Source organism: Brachionichthys hirsutus, chromosome 14, assembly GCF_040956055.1.
Source record: "Brachionichthys hirsutus isolate HB-005 chromosome 14, CSIRO-AGI_Bhir_v1, whole genome shotgun sequence".
NCBI lineage: Eukaryota > Metazoa > Chordata > Actinopteri > Lophiiformes > Brachionichthyidae > Brachionichthys > Brachionichthys hirsutus.
This window is the reverse complement of record NC_090910.1, coordinates 6,668,614-6,681,253: the sequence shown is the minus strand read 5'-3', so window position 1 is coordinate 6,681,253 and position 12,640 is coordinate 6,668,614. Positions and strand designations below refer to the sequence as shown.

Sequence of the window (12,640 nt, the reverse complement as noted above, 5' to 3'; positions counted from 1 at the left end):
GGCATGAGCCGTGACATCAGTCAGCGTCCATCCATGGACACCTGAGCTGAGCTATCAGATCATCGACTCCTGACATGTAAGGTAGTCTAATAGGGCAGGACGGGGCACGGCTAGCTGCAGGTAGCATCAGCAGCGCATTACATGGAAATGTTTGAAGTCATGTCAAAAAGCTTTATTTCTTGACAGTCTGTTGATGATTTTTCTCTTTTTTAAATGCTTTGTGAACTTAACCACTCACATATCACTCCTTTAATCTCTTTGTACACAGCTCAGCTCCACAGCTGAGGAATAAATGTCTGCGATCTTGACTTTATCTCCATTATTTTGTGAAACATTACCTCAAGCCTTGTGGAGGTTGGTATTAGAGGCATTGGCGGACACACACACACACACCTGGTGATCCTTTTCCTTTTGCGTTTATGGCGCTGGGTTACTGTTTAACGTCCCCACCCTACTTTGAGTTTGTTTAGTAAATCGATCTAATGACGGGGCTATGGTGGCGCCGTCCAATGTGTTGTTTCATGCACTATACGGTCTCGCTGCTCTCCAACCTTCTCTTTTAATGTCGTTGAACACCTTCACCATTTACCCGTCGTCGGCTTCGCTGATGCCGCACTGAGGGACTACTGGAATACAAGGACACAGCCGAATAAATGCACATTCCAGACAGAAACAGGAACAAAGGTAAGTCATGGCCGTCATGGCTGTGAAATATACCGTCTTTGAAATCCAAAAATATCAGCATGGCAGCAAGAATGAAAATCTGTGTCGCTGCTCTTTTGGAGGAAGTGCAGATTACCCCGAGCAGTTCTTTTAAATCATGGGATTTTAACATTTTGGTTGTAAAACGACGGTGATCGGTGTCCGTGCACCTCAAGTCAGCGTATCAGGGGTCCGTTACAAAACTCTCTGATGACAGTGTTCTCACCTCTCAAACAGCAGAAGGGGGGTTTTTCTGAAAGCAGATAAGAGAAGCTCACTTTGTCACGCATGCTGAGCTGTAAAGATCACGCGATAAACTGTCATCTGTACAAGAACGGAATCTGTGAGAGATTATAGCGGGACATAAACTAAGTAGCAATATGACAATAAAGTTACAAAACCTTCAGCCCCAAAAAAAGAAAAGATGTACAACACAATATAAAAACCTTTGACTGTTTCAGCAGGTGGGGGTAACGGCAGGAGTGGGCACTAATTCCCCGCCCTCAGGAAAGGTGATGGCAAGTTTAGCTGGGTCTGCATGTGGCTCGAAAATGTCATTTACTCTGAAGAAAAGCTTCTTTTCTTTATTTTTTCCAGAATAAAAGCTTTTGTCAGAATAAAAGCTGATCCCTCGGTACAGTTTTAAATTGAGGTATTCAACTGAAGTGCTTTTTGTTTCTTTTTCTATTCAACTGCCCCCCCCCCCATTTTCAGGAAATAGTGGCTTAATGGGGTCAGCCTGCTTCCTGATCATCTTCTGCGAATAATAAACCTCTAAGATGAACAGAAACAACCGTATTATGGCCTGTTCACACTCAGATGGGTTCTGGGTTGCGGGTTTTATGGCTCCAAAGTGCTTTTGGTTGCTGGGCAGACACAAGGCTTCTCTCTATATTGTATCCTACTGGCATTCCAACTGAACTCATATTGACTTTATTAATTAATTTCCATTTAATTTATACATGTGTTTATAGTATTTCTATAATTACTTCCCCTTAAAATGATTAGATTATAGGATTATTATTAGCATTATACTGGACTGAGACTCCTTTAGTATCTAGATGTACTTAAACTGGGCTACAGTTCACTTTGAAAGTATTAGACTCTATTGTTTATTTGTTAATATGGCGATTATAGTTGAAATAATCAACTGATTAACTTTGTTTTTTGTCACATAAATGATATGATATATGATTTTTCTTGTATTCAAAAATGTGGGGAGATAAAATAATAATAAACACCTGAATTCTGCTCTTCTGGTACTCAAAAGGTGTAGCAGGATGTAAAAGCTTTTAACAGAATGAGGATTGTATTCCAATATTCCTCTTTAAAGCATCAAACTCTTGCTTTCTTTGTGAGTGCCAAGTATGAATATCACACGAGGGCCTCTTAGAGAAAAGCCCTCAGGTGCTGTCTATACAACCACAAGCTTTCTCCTCTGTCTTTGGTTTATACTTTCTAATCCTGCCTGGTTGCAGTGCTGTAACCTCCCGCTGCAGCGCTCGGTGTCAGTCCTTTGTGTGTTGGGAGGTGATTGTAAAGACTAAATTCTTCCTCACTCTCCACAAACTTGATGAGTCAGGAGGTTTGACCTCAACACCTGGTTAAAATGTAATCTGCAATCTCTTTCTCTCTCTCTCTCTCAACCCCTTCATTCCATCATTCCATCATTCCAGCCCCCCCTCATTAACTAACGCATCATCTGTGACCTCATCCTAATTATTACTCCTTCTTTCCATGTCCAGTAACTAATTTGTCATAATGTGGCCACAGTGACACTTTATTACGCTCGTGCCTGCTCATATACTGTATAGTCCTTTTCTTGCTGGCCCACTTTTAATGTCCTACTACTGATGTAGGACATTAAATTTGCCATAGGATTGCTCTTATCATTTACAGCCCTCTCCAACACAATGTCTCACACTGATTACCTTTAAGCCACACAATGAGATTTACGGTAATTACATTCCTCATGTGAAATTGATGTGTTAGGACATTTTAACTGGTTTATGGTAGTAAATTAAAATGTGTTTACAACATTCCTGCCATGAAAGGAGGGGACAACTGTTTACTTTGCATTTTTTTGATATCCCCCCCCCCCCCCCCCTTTGACATTTATGAGAACATTTCTTCTGTTTTCACTATAAGCTTGGACTTACACACGTGAGGATGGCAAATTTGTGTCTTAGCAGAATCACCATTCTTAGAGGAAAAAAAAATGCTGTAAATGTCTCTTTTACTGTTAGAAACACGACAAACGCTGGTGTTTGCTTATACAATGTCACAAACAGTAAAAATACAATAAATTCAGGATCTAAATTTAGAATCATAACAAACAATTTAAGGCTATAGCACTGGGAACATTAAATATGTTTACAGCAACATGTTTTTTTTATTTACACATGCATATATATAATAAAGTTGCATCAACAGAGGGTTGGATGCAAACAGATGATAAAAAATCAGCTTTAACCGCTTTACTGTGTGTCTTTATGGATCATTTCTGCTGAGGTGGTGGTGCTATTATTCCACCATTGATTAGATTAGGAAGGACACACACACACACCTGGGAAGGGCCGACTTGCACACACATTAATAAACATGCTACTGTAAGAACAACCTTGTATATGTGCACAAAATCTCACCAACAAGTGCATAAAGAGGAAGCAAAACCTCCAAAATCTGATTAAATTTGCTTAATGGGTCACAGTAAGAGTTAAAATTAAAAGAGGCAGAGGGGAGGAGAAGAAATATATCTCCTTCACCTCTATCTATCCATCCCTGTGATAAGTGTGCAGGAGAAGGACAGATAAGTAATTCGCAACAAGGTGAGAAGTCTTGGCTGCAGCTCCACCCCACTTCTTGAAAATGGTCCAATCAGACGGGATTGTACATATTTCATGCAAGGGACCTGCTTTGCAATGTCTGGAAGAATTAGAGAATGAATGAGACTTTTGCTTGAACTGGGAAGAGGAGAGTACCGGAGGAAGACAGAGTCCAAACGGGAATGAAGTATCCACCTGCTACTCAGAGTAAATCTCTGATAGATATGGAAGTAGCCAACTATTGTGAAGGCCTGGATCCATCGTACAGCACGCTGGGCTTTGAAAATGCAGAGGTGCTCTATCTGGGTGGAGGTAAGTGTGTTTGAATGCAGAATGTGACGTCTTTCTTTCACATTCACACACCACCACCGCAGAAACCCTTGCAAAAAGGACATGCACATACGCAAACATTGAATGTATTTTTTTTTTATTACTGATATAAATGAACAGACATGAGTTTCATACACAGATTACCCATAATCAAATGTACCTGCTAAATCTTAATCTGTATGCATTTGTAGCTTCTTCATTTACTCTATGAAGGAGGATTTGGCACATGGCATCAACCGAGGGTGCAGGTGCAACAGTTTACACGGGTGAGGTGGAGGGAGACCAGCTGAAGGCAATTAAGTTCCTGTTTGTGCAAGAGGAATTCAGCGAGGATTACTTTATGCAGTGTAGGGCCTCCCTAACATGTGGTCCATTTATCTGCTAGGCTGGTTGTTGGAAATTAATTCTACTAATTTATTTCTTATAAATAGATCTAGAGTTATGAAGGAAAGAGAGGAGGCTGGGCGATGAAGGCATGGAATCACAGCCATAAAATGTTTTATTGATATGTCTCAGTGATACTAATGTCACCTCAGAAAGGTGAGGGTTGACTCATCTTACATCAGGGTGTGGTTGCTTTTGTGTGTGTGTTTGAGTTTTTATATGCTCTGATCATGTCTATTTGGACGTCTTTTTGAACCTCAATGCGGCGATAACGGTATGTTTCTGGTGCCAATGATTGTAATAATTATGATCATGCTGATGAGGGTAGAGATAAAGACATCAGCAGTAATGCTGCAAACACCTGAAACTAACATTCTGTTTCCTGAAAATTGAACACTACACACTCTGTTGCAGATACACAAAGTACCAAAATTACACTTGCTAGGCTTAATACAATATAATTGTCATTTAGTGTTTCTTTGTATGTTGGCTTCAAATAGATGGCGGTGCAGTGAATTATTGCCAATAGGAAATCGGAGTGGATTTCTGGATACACTCTGCAATTCATGGTTTCTGTTTGTATTTACAGCAATGTATGACATGCAAGAGCACGTGCACATGTGTGTGATTTCCTGTGTGGGTGTTTTTTATGTGGTTCAGACAGCATGCCGACAGAGCCGAGCTTGCCCGGGCCGGACGGGGTCAGCAGTAACTGTGCCATCTGTGGAGATAAAGCCACAGGGAAACACTACGGCGCTTCCAGCTGCGACGGCTGCAAAGGCTTCTTCAGACGGTCCATACGCAAGAACCACATCTACACCTGCAGGTAGAGAACCCACAAACACACAGCACACACATAAAACATGCTCTTCCTCACCTTCTTGATCAAATGGCAATATCTATCTTCTCTATCTGGATTGAACTACTGACAGCTGAGCCAAAACGTGTCAAGACGCCATTCCTTTAAGATACGAAGCTGTGTGTTCACTGTGTGCAGGTTCAGCAGGCAATGCATTGTGGACAAGGATAAGAGGAACCAGTGTCGTTTCTGCAGGCTCAATAAGTGCTTCAGGGCTGGCATGAAAAAAGAAGGTATGGAAACCTCCGTCCTGCCATCTGGATGAGGCAGAAAGCAGAGAGCATTGCACTGTTTCTTAAGATCAAGTTTTCTACCATTTTAAACTCGGCTAAACGGTCTATGTAAAATGTTTTTTGTACGCACAGCCCAAGTTTTTACAGTGTATAGTTAATGGTTTGAAAACTATCGTCTCCACTGAGGAAAAAGGGCGTCATCGGGAAATCTGAAACCTGCTTGAAGATGAAACTGGCTCAGCTTTGTGGTGTGTGCGTGTGTTTATGAGGGATATAACCTTGGCGCACTGTTTTATGACACCTAATCATGTGTTATTCAAACATGTTGTTCTGGATTGCAACTGGTTAACGTTTGACTCCTCTTGCTGATGCCAGCCTGCATGGCTAATTTAATATTAACTGCCCTGTAATGTCTGACGTATTTTTCTATCTTTCTGTTCCTTTTTATTTCATGTAGCTGTACAAAATGAGAGAGATCGAATCAGTTCCCGCAGGAATACACCGGTTTCCCAAGACTTGCCGCCCATCACAGTTTTGGCCCAAGCTGAATCGCTGTCCCAACAGGTGAAGCATTTCCTGCTGAGTTCTCTGTTTTTCCACTAATAGGAGTTTGTGTGCGAATTTCATTCGACTAAATTACCAGGAAGCGACTAATCATGACCCCGGGGACCTGAACTTTCGGTCTCTCTCCAGATCACGGCTGCAGTCGGAATAGCGGATATAACAGAGCAGAAGTTGGCGGCTGTTGGTGAGATTTGTGATTCTATGAGACAGCAGTTGTTGGTTCTGGTGGAATGGGCCAAATATATCCCTGCCTTTGGAGAACTGCCACTGGATGACCAGGTACCTTGACTGTGATGCATGATGGGTTATTATTAATGGGCTGCTCTGAAAATCCATTTTCAGTTTGGATAGAAGGAACAATCCTTTCCGATATCCCATGATGCACTTGGAAGTGAATATTTGCATTGACAATTTAAGTGTTTTACAGATGTTAAACTAGCATACAGTGTGATTTACTGTTGCGTTGTGTTCTTTGTTTAACTGTTTTTATATGTGTGGGTACGTTTATCTCCAGGTGAGCTTGCTCAGGGCCCACGCAGGCGAACACCTCTTGCTTGGGGTCGTGAAAAGATCGATGCAATTCAAGGACTTCCTGCTTTTAGGTACAAATAATCAACAGTAATGGCGTCTAAATTTAAATGTGGCGCATTCCGGTCCTGAAGTGTGATGGCTGATCAAATGTGTCACCTGAGAATGATTAACCAAAGGTTTTCTGTTCTCTGTGACTTCAAAAGTGTCATGTAAACTGCATTACTCATTCTGGGGACATGTACCAACAGCATACTATAGGCAGGGCTGCCCACTGTGCACGCACGCATGCAAACACACACACACACACACACACACACACACACACACACGCTTGCATTACATTTCTATTTCTTTGGGAAGTCCCTTGCAATTTTACCATAACCTCGACTGTAACCTGAATAGACTCTACAAGATTCATCTTCTCTCTCTTTCAGGGTTAAATGTTTTCACACCAGTGCTCCACCCCACACACAGTCCCATACCGTTCACACCTTGTCGGTTCCCTTTATCACCAACGCTGACCGATGCACTCTGTTTCTGCAGGTAATGGCTGTGTGATCCACAGGAACAGTCTTGAACCTGAGGTCTGCCGGGTAGCCAACAGGGTGCTGGACGAGCTGGTGCGGCCCTTCCAGGATATTCAAATCGATGAAAATGAATATGCGGCGCTAAAAGCCATTGTGTTCTTTGACCCAGGTAATAAAAAAACAAGTATTTTAAAGGGTTAGACACGAGTGTTTCTTTTTTTATTGATAATGAAGGTATTGTCTGTATTTTAAGTTTCATTTATTCAAAAGATTTATTTATTTATTTTCATGAAGCCAAAACTTGGAATATTATGCTAAAACTTTGGATATAAACTCTGGTAAAATCCTTGTAATACATTGGTGTAGATTCACACTCATCCAGGTCATGATCATTTGGAATTAGGATTACTCTAGAGACAAATTTACTGTGTATTTATTGCAATGCATCAGGTTTGTAAAATATTTACTCAAAAACTGTATTATAGATATATTTTGAAAAGTATAAATGTCTTGCTTTCGAAAACAGTATTGTCTCAAGATGAAATAATTAAGGCAAAAAACCAATTTAAAAATATAGAAACTAAATGATAAAATTAATGACTCTCTCATGCATCTGTTGTCATATTTGTCCAGATCGCTGTTTTCGCAACCAATCCCACCCATCTGGTTACATTTCACCTCCAAGTCGGAGCCCAATTCCTTCACTGCTTTTGTTTTTGTTTTTATCGTCTAGTTCTAGTGTGACCACACTCTCTGCCCCCACTTCCCTCTTCCCTTCACTAAATCCCTACATTTTGCCTTCATGTTCCAGTTTGACTGTAATTACTCAATCAATTCCATTCATATCCTTAATTCCATGCCTGGTCTTTCTGCTTTCTTTCCTCACCCTCTTGCCCTTCATCCATTTCCACATTTTGCCTCCCTATCTGCAGATGCAAAGTCTTTACAGCACCCTTCAAAGATCAAGGCTATGCGCCTGCAGGTATTTTAAACAATTTACTCTTGCTGCTTGCAGTAAAAATGGTATAAAGGAGGAGAATCTCGAAGCAGCCCTATTATTAAATTAAATGTTATATTTTATTTAGAATGTTTTTCATAATGTGATTCTGAGGAGGACAAAGGCCGTTTACTTGCAATGAAGCCAATTTTTTTTTGTGTGCAGATCCAGATGAGTCTGGAGGACTACATTAATGACCGTCAGTATGACTCCAGGGGTCGTTTTGGAGAGCTGCTACTCCTGCTTCCCACCCTGCAGAGCATCACCTGGCAGATGATCGAACAGCTCCAGTTCATTAAGCTCTGTGGCCTGGCCAAGATAGACAACCTGCTGCATGAGATGCTTCTAGGAGGTAAGACGGGAGGCATACAAACCTGGCTGTATCACAACAGGCAAAAAAGTTTGTGCCATCTTTCAACAATATCCCAAAGAGTCGAAGAGGAGGCTAAAATAGAGTTACTGCTCTGTGCAAACATAAATATGTATAAATAAGGAGTTCTGAAGTTAAAGGTAGAAAGTATCGGGCCTGCTCCAAACTGGGCCACAACAGAAAACTGAAGCACAATATATGATGTGGAAATAAAGTAATACGTAGTCAAACACTTTTTTCAACACATAAGCAGAAAACAACTCTACAATATGACTCGGAAGACTGTACCGAAAGAGCGCCGTTTAATTTTAGCGTCCAAAAGGAATGTAGAGCTAATGCTATAAAAAAAAAAAACTCTATTGAAGAATTGTGAGAGGATGTTCTATTTAGTTATGTGAATGCAGAGCTTATACTGTGTGCATAGTTGTTTGTGCAATATCACAATTCCTATACAAGGCAGATTCAAAGTGCTTTACAATGGCAAAGAAATGCGTTCAGCACAGAACTTAAAGTAATTATAAACGTGATTTGAAGGTCGACATTAAAAGAGAATGAATCATGTCGGCACGAATGCTAAGTTGTAAACTTAAAGTCCTGGATGTTTCTCTTATTCATAAATTAAAATACAGTATATTGGTTTGTAGTGAATTCAATAAATTCGTGAAATCATGCATGTATGTAAATGAACTTTTAAAGGTGGAGACTAGAGCAGAAAGTCGGCCTATCAAAAGCTCTAAAATAGACCTTTATTGAAGCACTGAAGAAAACCATGTACAGTGACCTACCCATTGCTCTCGTCTAATGAGGGCTTGTGAAATTTCTCAAGATGCAAGAAGAGATGCGTTTTTGGAGCAGAGTGTGTGAGCCTTTAAATGTCACCTGATTTAAATGGCATGTTTCTGTACACTTCTACCGCTGTCTGTTGGAGCCCATGACTAATGAATCACTGTGCTGTGGCATCAGGCCTTGCGTCGGAGCCCCCACATCCGCACAATGAGGCACACGCCCATTTGTCCCAGGACCCTTTGGCTGCACACGCACTCGTCATCACCGCCATGCCTGCTGCTCACACTCCACTGATGGGTGAGAAAACCAAAATGACACACATTCACTCTGACGAGAGCGGATCCCCGTGACGGACGCGGGAAAAATATCAAAGTGAAGTGGTAGCATAATTTATCTCGTCCCATGAACTGTCACCTGACTGTGTGTCCATTAACTTTGGCTGTAACATTTACGAGAATTGATGAGTATTGTATGTGTTCATTTAAAAGTACAAAACCATTAGGTGATGAAACGCCACCTAATGGCCACACAAGATTGATAGGGAACAGCGTCCATTGAGGAGTCAGTGTAGTTCTACCACTTCCCATACATAACTCTGTATATATAATGTCCCCCCCCCACACACACACACAAAAAATATTTTGACATGCAAAGACATAAGTCTCTCTGTCCCTGCCTTTTCCTGCAGCCTCTCCAGACACCCCCATCCCATCGCCTCCTCAGAGCATCGCTTCGGAGAAGTTCAAACCCTTTTCCCACCCTCTGTGTCCATCAGACAGCCCCTCATCTTCCAGGCATGCAGATCCCTGACTTCTCCCTGTACGCTGTCAAAAGAGCTGACGTGGGATTAGTTTCCTCATCCTCTATTCAACTTCCCAGTCATGGCATAAAATTCACGGGAGAGACCCCGGTTCAGTCTGTGCTTGCATCCTGCTTCCTCCTCCTGCGACTCCCGGTGCCATCCCATTAACTAAGACGGAACTGAAGAAGAGCCAGATGCAGCACCTGCAAAGCAATATTTCACCGGTTTTTAATTCAATTAACTAATGAAATGCCAAAATTGGGTTTAACAAAACATGCTGTGCATGTTTGTGCTCAGCTTTCAGATCAGTATTTTTTATGGTTCATTAACAACACTAAAAAATCACCAGATTGCCAAAAAAAAAGAATGGCGTCTTTAAATATTTTTCAATTGTTTTAACTCCAGTACTGCATGGTTTGGTAAAGATGTGAAGAAAGTAGCCTTAATATTTATCAATTTTGATGTTCAGTCTATTATTTGGGTATTTAATGAGTTAAAATAGGATAATATTGAAGAAATACCATCTATAAATTGCAAACCAATAGCTTACAGTCAACAATTTGCATCTAGCCATTAATCAGAAATGGAATGCACTGTTTTGTTTATGAATTTCAGCGACATTTATGAGAATAGCTTTTGTGTTCTGAACAAGTTTACAATTTATTTTTCCCACCTAAATTATGTGATGCACAGGGGAGTTTTAACCGGTGGCTTTGTGGTACTTTAAAGGGTTCGAGGTTTTGTTTTTAACACTACACATTGAATCTGTGATTTATACCTTGGCACATGGTGTTCTTAATATAGCTGTATAAACAACTTCAAAGGGGCCATCATCAACATGAATATGGTAGTTCTTTAAACTCATTTCTGAAAAGGGCAATGCAAAACTGAATGATGGTGATGTTTGCGTGAGCTTGCTTTACGTAGTACAGTAGAGACGGTAGGTAATATTTGTATTGTATTGTATTTCTAGAATCAGTTTTTAAATTTTGGTTTTGGTTGGCTAGTGTTGATTAAAATGCCATTTGTAATTAATCCAGAATTTTGGGTCAAATTAATTGACGGCATATTGACTGAAAAATTGGTACTCGCAGCTTTATGATGCAGTAGCGCCTCCTTGTGTTCAAGAGAGGCAATGCAACTAACTACTCTTCAATGGGCTGCTTATTGTAACTGTTGAACATGCTTTAGTTTAGTGCACCAAGTGAAACCAATGTGTTTATTTATTCATTCATTTCTTGAAGGGAAAAAGGCATTTCTTTACGATCAGTCATCTACAGATGTAATAAATCATTTTGGTGGACTTTGACTGAGAAATTGAAATCTTTTTGTATTGGACCCTGAAAGAAAAATATCAGATGCCAGACAAAACTAGACGACTGGTGATAAATCGACAGGATGTGTTTCACTATGGGTTCCCAACATGCATGCATGCTGAATCTGGCTTGTCCAGTCCTCGCTTTAGGAAGTCATCGCACAGTTCCACTGGCTGGGCGATTTTTCTCTCCAAGGCTTTATTTGCAAGCTCAGATGATGATGCTTATCTAAAACCAAACCCGCTGCCCCTGTCGCTCCATTTCGTAGCACACGCTTTCAGACAAACCCTAAACTAAACTAGACTGGGGAAAAACAATCATTTCAGCAGAAACTGGGCTGCACTGGGGGCGTGGAATTTCTAGATCGATTTTGTTTGACAATCCACATACAATAATTTCCCTGCTGTTCATGTGTATGCGGAAGCAATTGTGTAGCTATAGTTGATAAAACCAGGGGATAAAGCTGAGGCCTCTCACTGTGTATCGTTGTCTGGGTGAAAACACAGAGGTTATTTATAGCAGAGGAGATGCTGCTGTCTAGAATCAACATAGCCAAATCCTCCTATCAGCTCCATAATGGACAAGCTACCTGGCTTAGGTCAAAACAACACCCACTACGGGAGGATGTGTGTGTGCTCCCAGCTGCAATTTATTTCTAATCTGTGCAGGCACATGTGTGTATGTGTGCTTTTTGTATGTGTGTGAATGCATGTGTACACAGGGAGCTTTAATCAAAGGCCTATAGTGAGGAGCTACGGGGTCCCTGTCTGTTTCTTTTTTCCTCTGATAAAACTCCGTGTTAGCATGCCAGTCACATTTCTCATCTGAGACGCACCGCGCTTCTCCCAATACCTCACCACTGCCCGCAGTGACGGCACCCTATTGCACACCAGTATGACGCTCGCTTCACCCGAGGAGGACAAGAATGGGTAGAAGTTAAAGGATGAAGGGATAGAGAGGTGGAGGAGGGAGGGATTGACAGGAATATTACTTTTTTTGGTCTTACTATTTAGTTGCATGTTTATGAGGGAAGGGTCATCCTATTTTCTGCTTAATCCAGGTGGGCATATTAAAAGGACTCTTGCCAAATGCTTTCCTGTAAAGAAAAAAAAGAATTATGTGAAAGGTTTAAAAGCTCGAGGTCCAGCCTAGCTTGTGACTGGTAAAGTCACTGGCTAAATAAAATCACAATGATAAATGTGTTCACAGTGTTAACATTTTATTCAGATGTTTGTTTTTTTTTATCGACCAAAATTGCATGTTTTTCATTCCTTCTCTTCATTCCAATAACCCTCCCATTCGTTTTTCCGTGGCTAACCACTAGATGGCAGAATAAGTCTGTGTAGATTCACTACGGGCAAATCAGAGCTGATATCCGTGTACTTTGTAAATTAATATATTAATTTAGAGAATC

The 12,640-nt window shown here is 40.9% G+C and overlaps 1 protein-coding gene across 1 annotated transcript; it reads left to right on the top strand.

The window, feature by feature from the left end:
* Positions 1–653: 653 nt before the first annotated feature.
* hnf4g (hepatocyte nuclear factor 4, gamma) lies at positions 654–9,918 on the top strand. The gene is made up of 11 exons (XM_068747834.1): positions 654–684; positions 4,902–5,067; positions 5,239–5,333; positions 5,791–5,897; positions 6,027–6,176; positions 6,412–6,499; positions 6,972–7,124; positions 7,888–7,937; positions 8,118–8,304; positions 9,286–9,405; positions 9,797–9,918. Exons 1-11 carry the CDS (start codon positions 654–656, stop codon positions 9,916–9,918), a joined length of 1,269 nt encoding a protein of 422 aa, XP_068603935.1.
* Positions 9,919–12,640: the final 2,722 nt, after the last annotated feature.

Excerpts from the sequence above, each read along its gene's own strand:
- hnf4g (XM_068747834.1), top strand. The coding sequence starts at position 654 with ATGCACATTCCAGACAGAAACAGGAACAAAG. Across the intron at positions 5,334-5,790 it reads GGCTGGCATGAAAAAAGAAG|CTGTACAAAATGAGAGAGAT; the intron begins GTATGGAAACCT and ends TATTTCATGTAG. Across the intron at positions 6,177-6,411 it reads AACTGCCACTGGATGACCAG|GTGAGCTTGCTCAGGGCCCA; the intron begins GTACCTTGACTG and ends GTTTATCTCCAG.